The 22,588-nt window shown below is 42.1% G+C and overlaps 1 protein-coding gene across 7 annotated transcripts in view; it reads right to left on the bottom strand.

The window, feature by feature from the left end:
• The window catches only part of NCOA1 (nuclear receptor coactivator 1), a 293,327-nt gene that overhangs the window by 12,172 nt on the left and 258,567 nt on the right, over window positions 1-22,588 (bottom strand). For all 7 annotated transcript variants that reach the window (XM_058287710.2, XM_058287708.2, XM_071211904.1 and 4 more), the window contains 3 exons: window positions 19,927-20,028; window positions 16,802-17,204; window positions 6,136-6,310 (listed from right to left, as the gene is read on the bottom strand). In XM_058287710.2, the coding sequence (XP_058143693.1) occupies window positions 6,136-6,310; window positions 16,802-17,204; window positions 19,927-20,028 (680 nt within the window). The remainder of the gene's footprint in view (window positions 1-6,135; window positions 6,311-16,801; window positions 17,205-19,926; window positions 20,029-22,588) is intronic.

Raw genomic sequence — 22,588 nt, 5'->3', positions numbered from 1 at the left:
TATTTTTTATTTATTTCTCTCCCCTTCTCCCTGCCAATTGTCTGCTCTCTGTGTCCATTTGCTGTCTGTTCTTCTGTGACTGCTTCTATCCTTATCAGTGGCACCGGGAATCTGTGTCTCATTTTGTTGCATCATCTTGTGTCAGCTCTCTGTGTGTGCGGTGCCATTCTTGGGCAGGCTGCACTTTTTTTCATGCAGGGCAGCTCTCCTTACGGGGCGCACTCCTTGTGCATGGGGCTCCCCTATGCAGGGGACACCCGTGTGGCACGGCACTCCTTATGTGCATCAGCACTGTGCATGGGCCAGCTCCACATGGGTCAAGGAGACCCGGGGTTTGAACCACAGACCTCCCATGTGGTAGGCAGATGCCCTATTCATTGGGCCAAGTCCGCTTCCCTGTGTCTCGTTTTGTTGCATCATCTTGCTGCGTCAGCTCTGTGTGTGTGCGGCATCACTCCTCAGCAGGCTGCACTTTCTTTCGTGCTGGGTGGCTCTCCTTATGGGGTGCACTCCTTGTGCGTGGGGCTCCCCTACGCGGGGGACACCCCTGAGTGGCACAGCACTCCTTGCGCACGTCAGCACTGTGTGTGGGCCAGCTCATCACACGGGTCAGGAGGCCCTGGGTTTGAACCATGGACCTCCCATGTGGTAGGCGGCTGCCCTATCCGTTGGGCCAAATCTGCTTCCCAAACACAGACTATTCTGTTTAAGCAAAACGCCTGGCATTTATAGATGAATCCTCAATAAATGGTCATTGAATGAATTAGCCAAGGAATGAATGACTCAAAGGTAACATTTTTACACTGTGATTGTGGGTTCATCTTCTTAGACCTCATAACTGAGAGGGAAGATGGTCTCTTGTTCCACTCATTCCTTTCCGCCACCAGTGGGTGGCACACAGCAGGTATTCATGATGAATGAATGAATTAGGCCATGGATTGTTACTCAACATTGTCAAATGGCTTCTTATTTACTTCTTATTTATAGATTTTAATGTATCTACTGGCAGTGTTTTCTGAAGTGTGGTCCAGACACTGTTTGCAAGAGAATCTTCAGGGGAATTTGTGGAAAATGAGGACTCCCAGGTCTCTCCCTGGCTCTCAGAACCATATTTTCTGTGAATGGGTATAGAAAGCTGCATTTCTAGCTAATTATGTGCATTAAAGTTTGAGAGCCTTTATTCAATGTCCCTTCTCAACGTTTCAGCTTGTCTGCTTTCAAAATGCAGTAAACTAAGAGCAAATCAGATATATATATAACCAGATGCTTTTATTTGGCAAATTTAAACATTTTAATGACTTTAAAGGGCTCCTCAGAGCTGAAGGCAGCTTCATGTCTCTTCTAGGAAGCAAAATGCCAAGGCAATTCTTTTTTTCAGAGGGTTTGCTTTACTGACTTCCCTCTTCATAGCCAAGTTCTGGACTGTTATGATACCAAAGATCTCAAATGTGAAATCAGTTACTATTAGTCAATAGAATAATGTGGGATAAGCCCCAAGTAAATTAACTTCAAACTTCATATTTAACCCCCCAAATCCTCAGTGATGTAGATATACACACCTGAAGGAATATGATATAAATGGTATCTTCCATAAGCTCTACACAACACCAATATTTTATGATTATCTATCAATTGTTAAATGATGAACTGCTGGTAAAATGCCACCTATTTCAATGTTAATTCTGGAGAATTGGATTTAAACCTTTATTCCTTGCTAGCCCTCAGGTGGTAAGCTGGATGTAATGATATATAGATCTTCCAGTAGATTAAGGGAATGACACTGAAATTAACAGGCTGAGAAACAGCCTATTCATCATGTCTGCAGAAAAGGAGCAAATTTTCCCTCAAACAATTATAAAACACAAATGCCTGAAGAAAATTATATGCCTGGGAAATGATCAATAATGCACCTGTGGACCAGACAGTTTAGCACAATGGGAATGTCTGTGAGGCAGTGTCCCCACAACTAAAGGTGAGAAAAAAAACTTAAGTCTACTGCCCATTTCTGCCTTGGACTGTGCTTATTTGTCAGTGATATATAAATCACCATGGTGGAAGGGCCTGTGTAAGTTAATGCATGCAGAAGTTCCAATGACTGCAGTGATGTCATACTTACTGAAAAAAGTTTAGGATTTATTTTCCTTTCAAAATTATTCTTTGGGGGAAGTGGATATGGCTCAACTGATGGGGCGTCCGCCTACCATGTGGGAGGTCCAGGGTTCAAACCCAGGGCCTCCTGACCCATGGGGTGAGCTGGCCCACACGCCGTGCTGATGGACGCAAGGAGTCCTGTGCCGCGCAGGGGTGCCCCCATATAGGGGAGCCCCACGCGCAAGGAGTGTCCTTCTCAAGGAGAGCCGCCCCGCGCGAAGAAAGCACAGCCTGCCCAGGAGTGGCGCCGCACACACGGAGAGCTGACGAAACAAGATGACGCAACAAAAAGAGACACAGATTCCCAGTGCTGCTGACAAGAGTGCAACAGGACAGGGAAGGGCAGAGAGAGCAGACAAGGGGGTGGGACAGGGAAGGGGAGAGAAAGAAATAAAAAATAAATCTTAAAAAAAAAAAATTGTTCTTTGGGACTCCTACCACTAGTTTCCTTTGAATATCTTCCATCAGTGGAAGAAGACCAAGGCCTTTACAGACCTAGTTGCTGTCCCGGTCCCAGAGGGGCCTGCTGGGTCACGGGCACCTCACGCCCAGTGTGCGCAGGCCCCTCTGCTTTCCTGCTCTGCCTAGTGCATTATCAGCTCTCTACGGTAGAGCGTCAGGTATCTGGCAGCCTCTAACTCATGGGGAAAAAGAGGAAAGGTGAAGACTCACCCTACGGTGGGCTCCACAGATGGTACAGGCACTAGCAAAAGGCAGGGTTCCGTAGTCAAATAAGTCTGAAAGGATGAAGCAACAGGGCTTCTCCGCCTTTAATATGCTAATAAGCACAGCACTGTGAATGTAATGACTACCACGGAACTGTATGCTTGAAAAGTAGTTAAAATGGGAAATCCGAAGTTGTACATGTTGCCACCATAAAAAAAATGCTAATGAGCATTGGGCCTCTTCCATGAGACTAGTGTTCCCCCCAAAAAACAAAGCGAAACGCCCCCCTCCAACCACCACTATTCCATGACAAATAGGTTTAGTTTAAACCTTTATTTTTCTTGCCACCATACAGATAATGAGAAAGAATCCCATTATGCCGTCTCTGCACTGTGACTGCTTAATGATTCTCTGCTTTGTGTGCTCCTTCTCTCCTACCCACCAGCAAAACCCTCCCCTACACCAACTAGACTCCTGGGATCGTGACGGCAGGGGCTGTCTGTCTGTGCTCTTTGTGGTATCCTGTGCTGTGCACAGAGATTGTGAGTGGTCACAAAATACATGCTGCCTGTGTTAGCTAATAAACGTCTACACAGGAACCAAAAAAACAAATATGAGTGTTTGAAGAGGTGGTGGTAAATATCATCTTTCCCAAGTGGTCTGGGAAAGTCAAAGTTCACAGAAACTACCGAAGTACAACAAAACCCAAGTCCATATTTGATTTTAAACGCAAGGACAGCGATTTAGGAATAGGGAGTCTTTGCAGGCATTCATTTAATATGTACATTAAGTGCCTACCTATTTGAGACCATGAAGCTATAGAAGCCAGCAAAAACACAGTCCTCACTCTGATACTATTTATCTTCTAGATAGGGAGAAGAGACCATAAATAAACAGACTGACACACAATCTATCAGGTATGACACACTATGAAGAGGAATAAGGCAGGGAAAAAAGATGAACTGAGGTGGAAAATGGTGTTGTTTTAGAAATGATGCTCAGGAATGTCCTCGCTAAAATGGTGATATTTAAGGAGAGACTTTGAAATGTCATCTGAAGTGTGAGAGAGCAAACCATGTGGTTGCTGAGGGAAGAACATTCCGGCAGAAGGATCAGACAATGCAAAGGCCCTGAGTTTGTAATGTACTCAGTACAACTGAGGAACAGAAGAATTAACAGAAGTCAATATGGCAGAGTATGTGAGGAGGAGACAGAAGGTGAGCTCAGAGAGGCAGCATGGGTAAGTTAGGGAGGGCTTTATCAGCCCGGTATTTTATGTTGAGCAAGTTAGGGGCTATGGTAGAATTTTAAGTAAAGGACTGATATACTGCTTTATGTGTGAAAAGCATCACTGTGGCTCTCATGTGTAGATGAAACTGTAGTGAAGCAAGGAAGGGCGACAGGAGGCTACTACAATGGTCCAGGAAAAAGATGATGGTGCTTAGAACTGAGTGGTACAAGTGGAACAGGTAAGAAGTAACAGCTGCTAAGAAGCTGACAAGATACGCTGATGGGTTTGATGTGGGATGCCAGAAAAAGAGAGAAGGCTTTTCTTCTGAATGATTGGAAGAATGGAGTTGTTGCTTTTAGAGATGTGGTGAAAGTAGAAGAGGAGCAGGTTTGGGGAAAAACACCAGTTGAATTTTTGTTAAGTTTTAAAATATTTTTTTAGGAGGTACCGGGGATTGAACCCAGGACCTCGTATATAGCAAGCAAGCAAGCAACCACTGAGTTACATCGGCTCCCCTGTTAAGTTTGAGAGGACTATTAGACTTCTCAGTGGAGATGTCAAATACACTAGTTGGACACAATAGTATGGTTTTCAGGGGAGATATTTGGGTCGGAGATTTAAATTTGGGAGTTGTAAGCACAGAGATGGGCATTTAAAGCCACAAGATCGTGTGATATAACTGAGATAAAGAGAAGAGGTGGAAGAATGAGCCCAGGGCCCTTCAGATGGAGGTCAGGGAGAGGTAGGAGGAACTGGAAGAGAGTCCACCTTTCCCAAGAGAGAAAGTTGTTCCAGAAACCAAATGAAAGAAGAACTTCAAGAAGGGATGAGTGCTGTTATATGTTAATGACGGTCACTGCACTTGGCATTGTAGAGGATGCCTACACCCTAGACAGGGACACTTTTGGTGGAGTTGGTAGAGAGGGAAGCCTGACAGGTTCGGCGAGGAAGAGGAAGAGAGGAAGTGGATACTGCAGAGCCTTGTAAGAACTGTAACTAAAAAGGGAGCAGAGAAATAGGCTGGTGAGAATTGGCAGCATGAAGGTGTGCTTCTTTCAAGTCATATTTAAATGCTTAGGTGTACTTAAGGAGCAAGAGTTCAGTTGGATTCATGAGGGAGAGTTTTGCTAGGAACAAGAACAGAGGGAGAGATGGACAAAGGAGTGCCCAGAAAGAAGAAATTCTAATGAACGACCACGGACTCTAAGGCAGGTAGGGAAAGCTGGGGTTAGAACACACACTCTTGCAAGTTAGAGATGGTGCAATTTCTACCTAATTTACACACTTCACTGGGAGCTACGCAGTTCTCTAACAGCAAGAGTTCCTCTCTCACCTTTCAATGAACTTTAAGAGAATATTACCTGAAGTTTTCAACTTTAACCGCCTTACTTATTATGTTGTCAGATCAAACGGCTTCCCTGTCATTAGAACCAAGACACAACCAAATTAAAACCCTTACAGAACTCAAGCGACATGTAAAAAGTTCAGCAGCCGGGATTTGGGAAAAACCTGACATCAGTAAGATAATTCTAAACAAGACAGATGTGACAAGGCCACTGAAAATTAAGAAATTCAAAGAGGGAAAAGGCAGAATCGACCTGAGAAGACTTCAAACCTCTGTAGTTATGACAGCCTTCAAATATATCTAAGAGTGAAACCTGTGTGCTCACCATTCAGCTCAGTTGGAGTCTAGCATATTACCATCTCCTTTACATTTTTAAGATTTTAAATACTTTTTTAAAGAAAGACATTTAAAAAAATTACACGTTTCTACAGCTATCCCAGGGAACCTGTGGTACTAAAGCGCATTCATTATATTCTTCAGGTATGCCAGGGATGGGATGACAAGGTGGGGGCTGCTAGAGCCTTTCTGGCCTGCAGACACACCTATTTGCCTTGGAGGATTTAAGAAACATCATTTTCCTTTGCTGGTTACATAAAATCCAGTTCCCTTGCATTATGCAAATGGCAACAGCCAATCATTTTTTATCTGAACTGTGAAAATACAATCAGCCCAAGAAGGCACGGCTGTTCTTACATGCTGTAGAGAGTATCAGGGTCACCCAATATAAAAACTGCCCCCTTACTTGTTGCTTCCCATTGCTCCTTGCTGCCAGGCCTTCATTTCTGGTGACTGGTACCCAGAAGTGGGTGGAGTCTGCTGGAGCAGAGAGCTCTGAGGAGGAGGGATTGGCATCGGCACCATGGCATTCCCAGGGCTGAGAGCTGGAGCAAAGTTGGCCTCACCTTGGGGAACCATTCCTGTAAATTGATACCAATTAATATATGTGAACACACTATAAAATTATTAGCCCCAAAGAAAAAACTCTCAAGGATCTGTCCTAATATATTTAGAAATGGCTTATTCAACAGACTGGGGGAAAAACACAGTCCCCTTAAAAATGAGGCAGGAAATTTCAGTATAGATAAATAAAAGCATAAAACATATCTAGAAGAATGCTTTCCATTCACTAAGATACTGATCTGGGCGAAAGGATTATGTAGTATTTTCTTCTGTTCTTTTTGCTTACATGAATTTTTAAATAAAAAAAATTAACATGCATAAAGGATTACTTACACAATAACAGTAACCTGAAAGGGAAAAATTAGGTAAGAAAAAAATGAATGTGTGAAAATGAAAAATACGTAAATTTTGCTTGGTCACTCCTCCTCAGTCTTTGTGGGCTCTTACTGCCTTAAAATAAAATCAGTTTTATTGAGATACAATCTACACAGGAGAAAGTGCACCCATTTGTAACTGCACAACTCAGTGATTTTTAGTAACTTTATAGAGTTGTGCAACTATTACCATCACCCAATTTGAACATTTACATCACTTCTCAAATCTTCTTGTGCCCACTGTCAGTCAATCCCCTTTCCCATCTCCAGCCCCAGGCAACCAGTGATCTGCTTTCTGTCTCTATGGATTTGCCTTTTCTGGAACTTTCATACAAATGGAATCACATGTGATCTTGTGTCTGGTTTCTTTCACTTAGCTTAACATTTTTGTGATTCAACCATTTTGTAGCATTTATCAGTAGTTCAATCCTTTCAATTGCATGATAGTGCTTTTTTAGCAGGCACATGTATCTGCCAAAATTCAATCAGCCATAAATGTGAGGGTTTATCTCTGGACTTTTTATTCTGTTCCATTGATCTACATGTCCATACTTGCACCATTACCACTTGTCTTGATTGTTGTAGCTTTATGGTAAGTTTTGAAACTGGATAGTCACTGTATTTTGTTCTTTCTTTTTCAAAATTGTTTTGGCTACTCTATTCTAAGTCCCTTGCACTTACATATACATTTTAGCTAAGCTTGTAATTTCTCCAAAAAGCATGTTTAGATTTTGATAGGGATTGTATTCAATGTATAAGATTAATCCAGGGCAAATCAGTGTCTGCTTGTTTTTTTCTCTCTCTGATTTTATTTTGGATAGTTCTGATTGCTATATCTTCACGTTCACTAATCTTTCCCTCTGAAATGTCTGGCCTGGTGTTTATCTGATGCAGTATAGTTTTCAACTCATATGCTGTAGTTTTCATCTCTAGTAATTAGATTTGGGTTTTATTTATATTTTCCATGTTTTTACTTAACATGTTTAGACTTTCCTTTAGCTTCTTGACATACAGAATAAAGTTATATAATTTGTAACTTTCAATGTCCCTCTTAACTAATTCTATCACCTGTGTAATTTCTGAGTTGGTTTCTGATTGCTTTTTCTTCTGTTATGTATTATATTTTCCTGCTTCTTTTCATGCCTGGTAATTTTTTATCAGATGCCACAACTTTCAAATTTTACTTTGTTAGGTCCTGGATTTTTAAAATTCTTTTAAATATTCTTGACCTTTGTCTTATGGGTCATGATTAGTTTACTTGGAAGTAGTTTGATTCTGCTGGGTCTTGTGCCAAACTTTGCTGAGTGAAAAAAAAAGCAGTGTTTAAAGTAGGACTTATTCTGCCCCACTTTTGAAGCAAAACCCTTCTGAGTATTTTATTAAGTACTCCGTGAATTATAAGGGCTTTCTAATCCGGCTGGTGGGAACAGGAACTATGCCTGGCCCTAAGTGAGGTTGGAGGATTGTTGCCTCTAATCTCAGGCATCCTTGGTTGTTCACACACACCAGCACTCCGAAGGCTTGAGTGGGACGCTGCATATCCCTGGAGTCTCTTTCTGTGTAGCTCTCTCCACGCTGGCCCCCTGTTCTGAAACCTCCAGCTGCCCTAGCTCCCAGCTCCATCTGCTCAACCCAGAAACCATCTAGCTCCTCTTAGATTCCCCCTCTGCAGCATGGTCAGGGAACTCTAGAAAACTGTTATTCAATGTATTTTGTCTGTTTTGTTTGCTTCTTTGACATAGGAAGGTAAATCTGGAACCTACTATTTCCAAAAGTGGAGGTCCGTAAGAATTTAAAATTGTGAAAATAGGTTTCTCTTTGTTTTCTGTTATACTAGCACTACCTATTCTTCGTCATTCCCCTTCCCTCTGCCGATAAAATACATCATAGTTAACCAATTTTGAGGCAGATAAAGTTATAAAGGTACACAAAAAGAATGCCATAATTTGATTGCTTGTAATTTAGTATAATTCCTTCAAATCTTGCTCTGTAAATGCTTCTTTTCCTTATCATTATATCACAAGCATGCTTCTATGTTCTCAATATCTCCTTGTAAACACATTGTATATGCTGTAAAACATTCTACTAGGTTCTGTCGGTGTTAATATAACTTTTTTTCTGTTTGGTTAATCTGACAAGAAATGTAGTTAATGTACTTAGGTTTGTTTGTTTTTAACAAGCCATGATTTTAAAATATTTTTAATTTTCTGTGTAACTGGAGCCAACTATAGATGTTCCATACTTTCCTTTTTTCCCACTAAAATTTTAACTATTTAAAAAAATCAAGTATATAAAGAAAGCTACATATTTTTCTCCATGCTGTTTCCTCTGTATCTGATTTAATCTGTGGTAAATAATTTTGACAGAATATTTGGAGAAATATTTTTTTCACATTTTGTTTATGATCCTAGAGGGTGTTTTTATTTTTTCCCATCATCTTCATTTCTAGGCAGATTGTCTTTGCATTAATTCTGCATTTTACGTTTTAACCATTTTGGTTGTGATCCTTAAAGGACACTTGTTTGCAGGGGCCTGGGAGCAGGACGACCCCAGGGGCTGGCGTCCCGGCGTTCCCAGCTTGGCTGAAGCCGCCCTGGGCCCCATCTTGGGCTGCTGGAGTCTGTGGTAATGCTGCCGGCAGTCACTTACACTAGTTCTCTAGTTCACTTTCTCAACTTTCCAGTTTCTCATTAGGAAAGAACCTCTGTAAGGAGGGAATGAGTATTATAGAAAAATTAGACCCCATTTTTTTTAGCAAATCCTTGAAAAAATACCGTAACACAATATGTGGAAGACATCCCACTGGGGTGTTATTAAACGCTATCACAGAGCTCTAGAAGAATGGTATGGATATAAGCTTTTCCTGTTTTAATTACGCCCACTTGAGCTAGCGTAGAAATGGCGAGACAGTTGAGTGAGCTGTAGAGCTGGAGCTCTCACAGGCCACCGCAGCTAGGAATCCTCAGGGCTGCCACCTGCATGTCCTCTACTCTGTCCTGGTCCCAGCCAAGCCCTTACAAAGCTACTGGTCCTGGTTTGGGGAGATTATGAAACCTTAAACTAATAGAACTTTCTTCTCTTCTTTTTTAGTAGGTGTATTCCTTCCTGAATTGCAGCTCATTAAAAAATGCTTTATTGTTTAGGTCAGTAGAAGGCAGGCCAGCATCAAAATATTTTGATCAAAAAAAGAATTCAACATAAAGGCCCAGCTGGGGCAGGCAGTTTTTTGAAAGTAACCTGTAAAGCATTTACCATATCCTAAATTTGTCCTTTTTGCAGATTTGTGCACACATATTCTGCTTTCAGAATAGTGTTGCAGATTGTACACAAAGAAGGGTGGAAACTTTTAAATAAAAAAAAAATTGCATTTATAAACGATCTGTTTTAGATTCTAATAAATCTCCAGTTATAGACAATTACTACCAGTGTTGTACAACAGATAACCTTCTATTTCAGTTGCTAATAAAGGGCTATACAACTAAAAAAAAGTATGTCTGTAATTAATGAGTTTTTTATTAAGGAGTTATCAGGGATTGGACTTGGGACCTTGTACATGGGAAGCAGGTACTCAACCACAGAGCTAAATCCACTCCTCAATAAGAGTTGGTTTTTTGTTTGTTTTTAGAAGGTCCTGGAGATCAAACCCAGGATGTTGTACACGGGAAAGAGGTGCTCAACCACTTGAATTAGATCCGTTTCCCTTAATGAGTTTTTTAAATTTAAAAAAATTTTTTAGGGAAACGGACTTTGGCCCAGTGGTTAGGGCGTCCGTCTACCACATGGGAGGTCCGCGGTTCAAACCCCGGGCCTCCTTGACCCGTGTGGAGCTGGCCCATGCGCAGTGCTGATGCACGCAAGGAGTGCTGCACCACCCAGGGGTGTCCCCCGCGTAGGGGAGCCCCACGCGCAAGGAGTGCACCCCGTAAGGAGAGCCGCCCAGCGCGAAAGAAACTGCAGCCTGCCAGAGGAATGGCGCCGCCCACACTTCCCGTGCCGCTGACGACAACAGAAGCGGACAAAAGAAACAAGAAACAAGACGCAGCAAAAAGACACAGAAAACAGACAACCTGGGGAGGGGAGGGGAATTAAATAAATAAAAAATAAATCTAAAAAAAAAAAAAAAAAATTTTTTAAATTTCTCTTCCCTTCCCTCCCCCACTACCCCCAGTTGTCTGCTCTCTGTGTCCATTCTTCTGTGTCAACTTATATTCTTGTCAGTGGCACTGGGAATCTGTGTCTCTTTTTGTTGAGTCATCTTGCTGCGTCAGCTCTCCATGTGTGCAGTGCCACCTTGGGCAGGCTGTACTTTTTTTGCGCTGGGCTGCTCTCCTGTCAGGGCACACTCCTTGCATGTGGGGCTCCCCTACATGGGGGACACCCCTGCGTGGCATGGCACTCCTTGCGTGCATCAGCACTGCGCGTGGGCCAGCTCATCACATGGGCCAGGAGGCCCTGGGTTTGAACCCTGGACCTCCCATGTGGTAGAGGGATGCTCTATCCACTGAGCCAAATCTGCTTCCCCTTAATGAGTTTTTAACCTCATTTATGATGAAATAATTTCTTTCAGAAAATTTATGTAAGTGAAGATATCCTAGATAAATAAACAATAAATAGAGACTAAGTACATCAGGATGTTTTGACTTCTGGTCTCATTTCATATAACTTTTTAGATGGTCTGGTTCAGCAGAAAGAACCAACTTGTGGGTAATGAATTGGAGGGGTACAGAGTTCTGGTCCCAGTTCCACCACTAGACTGGATCATAGATTTTTTGGACCAGATAGTTTAGTTCCTTTCAGTTTAAAAATGCTACAATTCTGGGAAGTAGATGTGGCTCAAGCAACTGGATTCCTGTTTACCATATAGGAGGTCTAGGGTTTGATACCCAGGGCCTCCTGGTGAAGGCAAGCTGGCCTGTGGGTGAGCCGGCCCACACGGTAAGCTGGCCCATGTGGAGTGCTGCCCTGCGCAGGAATTCCACCCCGTATAGAAGTGCTGGCCAATGCGGAGAGCTGATGCAGCAAAACGATACAACAAAAAGAGACAAAGAGGAGAGACAATAAGAGACACAGCAGACCAGGAGCTGAGGTGGCGCAAGAGAATGATCATTTCTCTCCCACTCTGAAAGGTCCCAGGATTGGTTCCAAGAGCTGCCTAATGAGAATACAAGCAGACACAGAAGAACACACAGTGAATGGACACAGAGACCAATGAAGGGAGGGTGGAGAAATAAATCTTTTAAAAAAATGCTACATTTCTATTTGCTTAGATTATATTAAGTCTTGCTGCTGGGCCATAACTGGCATCACAGCCAACTGGCAGCAGCCAAGTGGAATTAGGATTCAAACTTCCATTTGTTTATTTCTCCAAAGCTTCACTGAGCATCTTCTCTCTACCAGAACATTGTGCTAAGCATTTAAGAAACAAAGATGGAAAAGGTCATACTTTGCTCACTCAAAGAGCTTCCTATTTAAAAGAAGGGCAGACAGGCTAACAAGTGATTATAACAAGGTGGTGAGTGTTTATGAATTGGGATGCCAGGGAAGGCTTCCCAGAGGAGAGAGCTCTGAGAAGAGGGAGGAACAGCAATGAGGTAGATCAGGGAAGGAAATTTTAGGCAGAGGGCACCAGAGACACAAAGGCCTAGAAGTAAAAGAGAGCAAGGTATGTGCTCTTTCTTATATCCTGAGAAGTTTGTTATAGTTGGAACACTCAGATGGAAGGTAGAAGTGCAGTTGATGAGTCTAGCTTAGACAAGCTGAATTTGGGGAGCTGGTGGAACAAAGGTTTTCTGCCTAGAAGGCAGCTACACACAAGCTCTCAGAGGTCTGCTGAGGGATAAAGAATGGAGCCATTAGCATGTAGAGGTTACTGAAGCCAGAGGAGCAGGTGAGATCACTGAGGAGTAGGTGGTAAGGTGTTTACTGTTGTCTGCAGAACAGGGGTCGCTGGATGTGTTTCAAGGAACCCATAAAGTGGTACACATTTTTTAAAAAAGGTTTTTTTGATATTTACGTTGAATGATCCTTTGTATAAAACAATGTTTAAAAAAATGCCGAATTGTGTTCTTATGTACTCATCTTCATGACATAATAGTCTAAAAGAGTTTTCTGTTTTCAGAAATAAAAGAAAACATACTCTGGAATTAGCTACCTAGATATGCCTTCATTTACTTTGGGCCTCTATTAAGCTGAAAGATGCCAAAGCAAAGAATGTAAAGCAGACTAACGTATTTATCCTTTGGTTTTACTGGGTTTCAGTCACACAGACAACGTTTTCTGAGACGGGCTGGACAGTAAATGTTTTAGGCTTTGCAAGCATGAAGGTCTCTGTAGCATAAGATCTTTGAACCGGACACAGCTGTGTTTCAACAAAACTTTCTTTACAAAAACAGGCAAAAGGCTGGATTAAGGCTGGTGGACCATAATCTGCCAACCCCTACCATGTTAGGACACAAATGTTTTAGTACTGTTTTGTGACAAATTTACTGGCAATGGAACCATAAAACCAATGAAAGCCTAAGAGTCTTATAATTGGATTCTTTAAGATACAATTAACAATTTATTTTATTTTTGGAAAAGGCTTAATTTGAAAAGGTTGGATCCTTTCTAGAAACCTTTATTTGTAGCAAGAGAAAACCTGGTCTTGCCTTCTACCAGGTTGTTGATCATGTTGAAGCAGGCTTGTGGCTTAGAACAGGAGAAACAGAAACTTGCATTTTCAATTGTTCTTAAAGTCTAAAGAATAACTAATTGCTTTCCGCTATAATTCTGAAGTGGTCCATGAAGGAACGAATTGCTTTGCCATTTCATTTCAGTAGGTAACTGGCTGAAACCTCCACTCTGTCCATTGTCCTCAGCCTCTGGGTTTTGTCTACAATATGGATACTGATTTTATTTTTTCTTATTTTTTTTTTTTTTTAAAGATTTATTTATTTATTATTTAATTTCCCCCCCTCCCCTGGTTGTCTGTTCTTGGTGTCTATTTGCTGCGTCTTGTTTCTTTGTCCGCTTCTGTTGTCGTCAGCGGCACGGGAAGTGTGGGCGGCGCCATTTGTGGGCAGGCAGCTCTTTCTTTTCACGCTGGGCGGCTTTCCTCACGGGCGCACTCCTTGCGCGTGGGGCTCCCCCACGCGGGGGACACCCTTGCGTGGCACGGCACTCCTTGCGCGCATCAGCACTGCACATGGCCAGTTCCACACGGGTCAAGGAGGCCCGGGGTTTGAACCGCGGACCTCCCATATGGTAGACGGACGCCCTAACCACTGGGCCAAAGTCCGTTTCCCTATTTTTTCTTATTGTGTGAGAAGTATTTTCTTGTCAACTGACAGTAAAAGCCAAGTATCAAATGGAGCACTTACAATGGGTGGCAACACAACTGTTTACTCTGCCTGGTGAAGGACGCTCCACCCATTATTGCAACTTACTGTGTTGTATATTGGATGTGATAGAGCAAAGACTAGATCCACAACCTGGAATGAAAGCGTGTGGGTTTGAAGCACTGCCTTTTCAAATGGCTTTGTCAAGGAATGGGAGCAGGATATGATCTTTTCCTTTTTGAGCTTTCCAGACAACAGATTTTAAAGTGCATGACTGAAATTTGACAGAGGTACTATTTTTATGTTTTTTAAGAGAAAATCCCTTAGAACAATTTTATCAAGATTTTATTGATGTTTGGTTTCCCTGTAGTTTTATTCTCCTCTAATAAATGACATAAATCTTTTGACTGAAGGTGTTGCAATCAACACTGATTGCTGCTAAAAGCCTATCTGCTGTTTGGGCCAACTGGACATTCTGAAAGAGGAGTGGGGAAGCAGTTAACTACACAAGTCTTCTAATATTGTAGGAAGCACTTCTGCAGGCTAGAGTAAAGTGAAAAAGGCTTGTCAAATTTTTCACATACAGAAATCTTAAGATATGGAAATAGACCTCTTTTGAAGCTACTCCTTGCAGACCTTAGAGTTAAAATATGGCTTTATAATCATTTTCTTGCTCATACTGCTAATGTCAGTGATACAAACCAGCCAAAGATGACTTCACTGTCTTGAAGACAAAGGAATTGATGTGGCATAACTTTGACTGTCTTAGAGAACTGTGGTGCTCTTTGACACAAGTCTCCCTAGATACTTAATTTAATAGTCAAGGAATTTTAGCACTTGTTGCTATCAGAATGAAATGTCTAAATTGATTTGACTGTCAAAGTTGATAAGCATATTGCCATGTCAAAACCCTCTATATAACTTCAAATTTTTATTCAAGTTCTAAAAGCAGCCTCCTCATTGAAATTCTTTTTTTTTTTTTTTAGGTACTGGGGGCCAGGGATTGAACCTGGGACTTTGTATGTGGGAAGCCAGTGCTCAACCACTGAGCCACACTGGCTTCCCTTAGTTGGTTTATTTCGTTCGTTTTGCTTGCTGTTTGTTTTTTCAGGAGGTACCAGGAACTGAACCTGGGACCCCCTGTGTGGGAGGCAGGAGCTCAATCACTTGAGGCACATTAGCTCCCTGAATTCATTTTTAAGCAGCCTTAAAACTTAATTTTTTGCTTCATGTATACAATCCAGGAATTTATTTCATTTGGGGAGGGGGGGTGCCAGACTATTAATCTTGCATAAAAGTTTCATGTGTTTTTATCACTTCTATTAGAATCTTGAGATAACAACAGAAAATAAATCACAAAAGATAAAATCCCCTAAGACAAAGCGAATGAAAGAAAGACAGTGCAGATGGAAGATTAAAAACAAAAATAGTGGGAAGTGGGCTTGGCCTAGGGGTTAGGGCATCTGTCTACCACATGGGGGGCCCGCGGTTCAAACCCTGGGCCTCCTTGACCGGTGTGCAGCTGGCCCATCCACAGTGCTGATGTGCGCAAGGAGTGTTGTGCCACGTTGGGGTGTCCCTTGCGTAGGAGAGCCCCAAGCGCAAGGAGTGCACCCTGTGAGGAGAGCCGCCCAGTGTGAGAGAAAGTGCAGCCTGCCCGAGAATGGCACCGCACACACGGAGAGCTGACACAACAAGATGACACAACAAAAAGAAAACACAGGTTCCCGTGCCGCTGACAACAGAATCAGACAAAGAAGATGCAGAGAACAGACAACGGGGGGGTGGGGGAGGGAGGAGGATAAATAAATAAATAAGTCTTTTAAAATAAAACAAAAATAGTTTTGGAAGACAGAAAGTTCAGTGATATTGCTGAGGACATGAGAACCTAAGCAGCTGAGAGTGGTGAAACCAAAGAGGAGTCCGACAGACCTCTTTGGACTTTTTTTTGTTTTTTGTTTTTAAAGATTTATTTATTTATTTATTTCTCTCCACTCCCCCCTACCCCAGTTGTCTGTTTTCTGTGTCTATTTGCTGTGTCATCTTCTTTGTCCACTTCTGTTGTTGTCAATGGCAGGGGAATCTGTGTTTCTTTTTGTTGCATCATCTTGTGTCAGCTCTCCATGTATGCGGCATCATTCCTGGGCAGGCTGCACTTTCTTTCACGCTGGGCGGCTCTCCTTACGGGGCACACTCCTTGCGTGTGGGGCTCCCCTATGCGGGGGACACCCCTGTGTGGCAGGACACTTCTTGCGTGCATCAGCACTGTACATGGGCCAGCTCCACATGGGTGAAGGAGCTCTGGGGTTTGAACCATGGACCTCCCATGTGGTAGACGGACGCCCTAACCACTGGGCCAAGTCCGCTTCCCTGACAGACCTCTTTGTGAAGACTGGTTATCCTAACATAGACTATCAAAAACAAAATCTCCAAGACAATGAAAAACTGTAGGCAAATTTTGTTTTAATATGCTTAAGCCCACTGTTTGGGGAGGATTTTCATGAGACTGTCATAAGGATCCATGACAGAAAGTGAGAAAATAAGAGGATATGCTTTGCATACAGAATGTTAACATTTAGAGTCAGATAGGCCCTTTCGGATACTCTAATTTAATCCTCTCGGCACTCAAATAGAGTTAAGCCTCAAACCATTTGTTTAGTGGCCAGAGCTGCGCCTGGAGCCCCACCCTCCCAACTCCAGGTCAGCATCCTTCTTCATCACTCTTCCCCAACATCAGTGAACTTGAACACAGACCAAGACAGACCTGAGCCTGCAGGCATCACCTTACAAAGTCAATATGAAGTCGTGATCCTCATACCTGATCCGGGATACTGGAAGACATTCTGCGGCATCTGAGGATTGACTCCAGGGCCAAACTGTCCTCCCATGCTCCCTGCCATGCCTCTGTTCACCACGCTGCTGCGGCTGGCCAAGGATGCCTCGGGGTTCGCTGCCAGTTGTGAAAATGGGCTGGTAGAAGCAGGTGGGGTTCCTGGACTTGTGCCATAGTTTGGTGGGTATGGGAATTGCTGCGGAGCACCCTGAGGAAGACGGGGGTTCCCCATCTGAACTGGCAGTCCAGATGAGGGAGCGAGGCTGTTCCCAAAGCTTTGTTGCCTCATGAGCATGGCTCTTTGCTGCTGTATTAGCTGCCTCTGTCGGTGCTGCTGGCTGTATAATTCACGCTGGCGCTGGGCCAACATTTGGGCATTCAGTGGTGGCTGCAGGAGAGGAGAAACTCTCACTTATTAAAATTATTATAATCACTACTTATCGCAGAGAGCTTATGGGACAAAGACTAGTATCTTTGGTCAACAGAATACGTAGCAATTATCAGTGAGCAAGGGGAACTAAAACAGAAAAGGAACAGAACTCCTTAAGTAATAATTACAGAAGAGAAGCTTAATTAAGTACCTGTTAGAGCTTAAAGTAGCTGAGAAATGCTAAAACAATACCTGACCATTAGAGCAGGTTAAATACAATTCCCAATTAAAAGTCACACAGAACTCACTGAGACAAGTCAAAGAAAGTATGTATTGATTAGTACTGTAATTTAGGCCATTAAAATTGTGAAGAGAAACATGAAAACCACAAGAAAGAGAAAGAAAATGTGCTTAATGACTTCGATCTTATCTGATATTAGGTTGTCAGGAGACTTTTTTACATCCTATTTCTAAAAATTTACTATGTTTCTAGTTTGGAGAAACTTGAGTTTCCCCCTTTCTCACTGAGATTGATCATTTTTCCATTTCATTTAAACAAATAAAAAGCAATGATAGGTGATTTCAAATTTCTTCACCATGTTTTCTGTAGTTTCCAAATGATCTACAATGAACATGCATTATGTCTGCAATCAGAAACACCTACAAATACCATTAAAAAAGGAAAAATCAGAAATCCATGCTCCAGTGTCAAATTCTCTCTTAAAAAGACTGTATTAGAAATAAAATAATAAATGCAAAAAGCTCTGTTTAATGTCATTATTGCAGTAAAACACTACTTCAGGCATTAGAATAAGTAGTTTAATAGCTATAATATATATGGATAAGAAACATCTAGTAAAATCAGGCTGAAATCATTTTTCAATCTAACAGACAAAGCGACATGTCATGTCAGTGAAGCTTTCCTCAGAAAATGTCAACTAAGATTGAGGATCTAATTAAAGCATACAAGTTCCATTAAAATTAAACTTGCTAACTAGATAAAGTCCAATCTGAAAAAAAGTGTGTGATATGACTCTCTGGTAGAAATTATCTTTATGTGAATTCCAAAAGTGGGATCTTGTTTCTTTACAAGCTAATTACCCTTGCATGAGGTAACCACAGAGGTTTATAATTTATAAACTCTGGGCCCATGAGCCAATATCTGCTGCTTAGAGCAGCTTCTGTCAAAATGCATCCCTTTGGTTAGCATTGGCTTTGCTCCAAATCCACCTAGGTCCACTTTATGGAGAAAAGAAGAGTTTTGTTTGGATCCTTTCTAAAAATTCATCATCTCCCAGATTTTTCCTTGGTTAAGGAAATATAAATTAGTGGCTGAAGCAAAATAATTAAAGTATGTGTGGAAGTAAAGTAGGGAGTGAGTACTACGTAACACTTAGAAGGCTACCCAGTCTTTTTTTATGTTTACAGTTCTAATGGCTCTGGATTCATATACAACGGTCTTTAAAATAAACAAAACCTAGAAAATGCTGATACCCAGCCTACGCAAAGAACATAAGGTAGTTGAATTGACTTAGCAGAGTGACTGGGTTTGGATCAGGTCTCAGGTACCATTCACACAGTTTCCTATCTTAGACTTCTTAATATTGGTACTATTCAACACAGCAGTAAGAACTTTCTGCTTGGTCATCTGGTATCGAATAACAATAACGGCAGCAACAATAGAACAAAACAAAATAAAGAACCATCCGTTTTCAATCAGCTATCAATAAAAGGGATTGCAAGTAGATTATCAATTCATTCTAGAAGAAAACTACACTACAAACGTCATTAAAATATCAACCCATGGCGAAGGAGACTTGGCCCAGTGGTTAGGGCGTCTGTCTACCACATGGGAGGTCCGTGGTTCAAACCCTGGACCTCCTTGACCCACGTGGAGCTGGCCCATGTGCAGTGCTGATGCGCACAAGGAGTGCCGTACCAATCAGGGGTGCCCCCGCATGGGGGAGCCCCATGTGCAAGGAGTGCGCCCTGTAAGGAGAGCTGCCCAGCGCGCAAGAAAGCGCAGCCTGCCCAGGAATGGCGCTGCACAAACGGAGAACTGACACAATAAGATGACGCAACAAAAAGAAAGATTCCCATGCCACTGATAACAGAAGCGGACAAAGAAGAACACGTAGCAAATAGACACAGAGCAGACAACCGGGGGCAGGGGGAAGGGGAAAGGGGAGAGAAATAAATAAATCTTTGGGAAAAAAAAATCAACCCATGGACCATTCCAAAGATACTTTTTAAAAAAAATTTCTCTCCCCTTCCCTGCCCTCCCCCACTCCTCCCCACCAAGTTGTCTGCTGTGTCCTTTCGCTGAGTTATCTTCTGTGTTCACTTGCATTCTTGTCAGTGGCTCCCAGAATCTGTGTCTGGTTTTGTTGTGTCATCTTGCTGTGTCAGCTCTTCGTGTCTGCGGTGCCACTCCTGGGCAGGCTGCACTTTTTTCACATGGGGTGGCTTTCCTTATGGGGCGCACTCCTTGTGTGTGGGGTTCCCCTATGCGGGGGACACCCCTGCATGGCATGGCACTCCTTGCATACATCAGCACTGCGCGTGGGCCAGCTCACCACATGGGTCAGGAGGCGCTGGGTTTGAACCCTGGACCTCCCATATGGTAGGGGGACGCTCTGTCCGTTGAGCCAAATCCGCTTCCCCCAAAGACACTATGATCAACACTTTAAGGAACACTGCTTGGGCAGAGAAGTCCTAACAACTGGTTGCCTCACATTACCTGAGGTGTAATTTGCTGCTGCATGCCTGATCTCATATTGATGCCAACGGGAGCAGTTGCTGCAAACTGGTTCAAGATAGCTTGCCGATTCTGGTGTATCAACTAGAAAAACAGAAGCAATGAGATACCATATTTCTACAAAAAGACATAACATGGGCCTTATTTGTGATTATTAAATAAGTTTTAGTGTTGCAGATCTAATAAGATTATCTTCCACACATGTTTGCCAAAAAGCTGGCAATTCCTAACATTTATCAAATATTTACACTAAATATGGCAAAACCTTTGAACATGTTTTTTTAACACACACTTTTTCAACACGTTAATACCTGGTCATTTCAGATGGGAGCAATAATGGAGAGAAGCACCATCAGCCCTAGGCCTTAAAATATTGAGTAAAAAAACTAAGTATATAATAAAGGCACACATTCTATAATGGTCTGGAATGTGAATGGAAAAGCTGAGGTACTTTTCACTTGGAGAGTTCCTTTCTAGTGGGTATGAATTTAGGAAAAAATGCAGTGTGATTTCACTGGCTGGAGAGAATTATGTAAGCAACAAAAGGCCTGAGAAAATGGACTATTTATTTAACCAGAAGATGTAATTACTTTAGACCAGCATTTCCCAAATTGGTGTTCTAAAGAACATTGTTCTGCAGTACATTAATAGTGGTGCCAGGAAATAGGCACGCTGGGCTGTATTATGTTTTGGAAATGATGGATTACACAAGGTGAAATGATTTCTTTAGTGTAGTAATTTTATGAGCCTTTAATTGGTCAAAGCACATTGTGGGTCTCTAAGAAGGGGATGTATTATGCAACCGATTTGATCAAAATCCTGTTTTTTTGACAATAAAACCATTAACCTCTATCTCCTAAAACCATCTTCTATGGAACACTAGTTTGGAGAATGCTGTTTGGATCAGGCTTAGGGTATTAGGTAATGGATGTGCCTTAACTTTATCTGGTAATTAAACAAGTATCCTGGGAAGTAAGACTTCCTTGTAAACAGTCTATATATAAAAAATATATTTAAATATATTATTGTATTATATGAATAATATATTAATGAATTAATAAATTTTAATATATTTTATTATACTATATGCAAATTGGAAAGCCTATGAAGATTCGGTTAGAGAACCCAAAGAGCTACGAACAGTGATTAAATTGTTCATTCCCAAACAGATCAACTCTTAATTTTCTCAGGCTCTATTAGAGGAGAAAACAAAAGCTGATATGAGGAAAAATTTCAATAAAATGTAAATATTAAAATTTCCAGGCACTGTAGAATGGATCAAAGCATTCTGAATCATTTTGAAAATAAAGACACCAATATTATTGGTTTAAAAGGAACTCTCAAGTACCCAAACTTACACATTTCTTAAATTCAGTTTAAAAAAACTGAGTTAATGCTTCAGGTTTGTTTTTAGAAACTCAGGAAATGCAAGATATTGTACCAAGTTTGGATGCTACAATGGTGAGCAAATTCCTGTCCTCTGGGAATTCCCTGTTGAGTGGCAGAAGCCAATACATCACAGTGTATTGCATATAAAGAGTCAGCTATAGCAGTACAGAGGGAGCAGATGACTCAGCCTAGGGACCCGAAGGAAGGACCAAAAGCCTGAGTGAGCTCCACTGGGGCTTGAAGGATAGAACGCCAGATGGCAAGGGGGATGAGGCAGAAGGACCACCGAGGACTAAAACAGGAGGGAGGCGCAGAGGATGGATGAAAACACATTAATACCTAGAGATGGAGGGGAGTTAAACTGCAGGGGAGTGAGAGGTGGTGAAGCAGGCTAGACAGGGAATCAGTAGATGAATCTGGAACCTGGCAAGAAGTCCATGTGCCATTCGGTACCCCCAAGATGGCTGCTGGAAGACCCTCAAGAAATTCTGCCAATTCAAAATGAGATTTCCTCCGGAAGACAGGAGAAGCCCCAGATATTCCCCAAGGAATTTATCATCGGGCCCTCCTGGGGGATTGATGGGTGGGACAATCAATCAAAACAATGAACAGTTGGGACTCCTCCTGGGCCATCAGCAAAGGGGTAGAATAATTAATGGTTTAAAAAGCAAGCGCAAAGGCCTTTTGCTCTTTTGCCTGCGTTTGCCCTGTCCTGGTGTGCCTGTTCGTGCCTTATCCTGGGTCCTTTGCCCCTGCCTGGATCAAATTCAAGTAAACCTGGGGATTTATAATCTACAGTAGACTGTAATCTGTAAATCGGCCCACTTTATTACTCTTCAGCCCCTTCCTCTCTACCAGGGATTTTCTCCCATTTCTCTTCCCTCCCTACCTTAATAAATTACTGGCCTAACTAACCCAATGGGTTCTTGAATTCATTTCTGCAGCACAGTAAATAACCTAGACAAAATCTGGTTACACTGGGATCTCAAACTTATGGTTTTCTATATTTGAGTTGTGAGACAGCATGAGCATGAAATGGGTGGGAAGGGAGTAAAGGATGCTTGAGAAGTAGTAAAAATGAGGACAACTTTAGAAAATGAAAAGACAGGCTATTTTTTAGAAACAGAAGAATTATTCTAAATGGCAGAAATCTACATATACTTCCTGTTCCAGAAAAACAGGTCTACTATTGCCTTTGAAATAATTCTTGCTCATTTGACTAATGCTGTGTACAACCAATCCACCCTGACCTGCC

Source organism: Dasypus novemcinctus, chromosome 25, assembly GCF_030445035.2.
Source record: "Dasypus novemcinctus isolate mDasNov1 chromosome 25, mDasNov1.1.hap2, whole genome shotgun sequence".
In the NCBI taxonomy this organism is placed as follows: domain Eukaryota; kingdom Metazoa; phylum Chordata; class Mammalia; order Cingulata; family Dasypodidae; genus Dasypus; species Dasypus novemcinctus.
The sequence above is the reverse complement of the archived record's forward strand: the minus strand, read 5'-3'. Positions and strand labels throughout refer to the sequence as shown.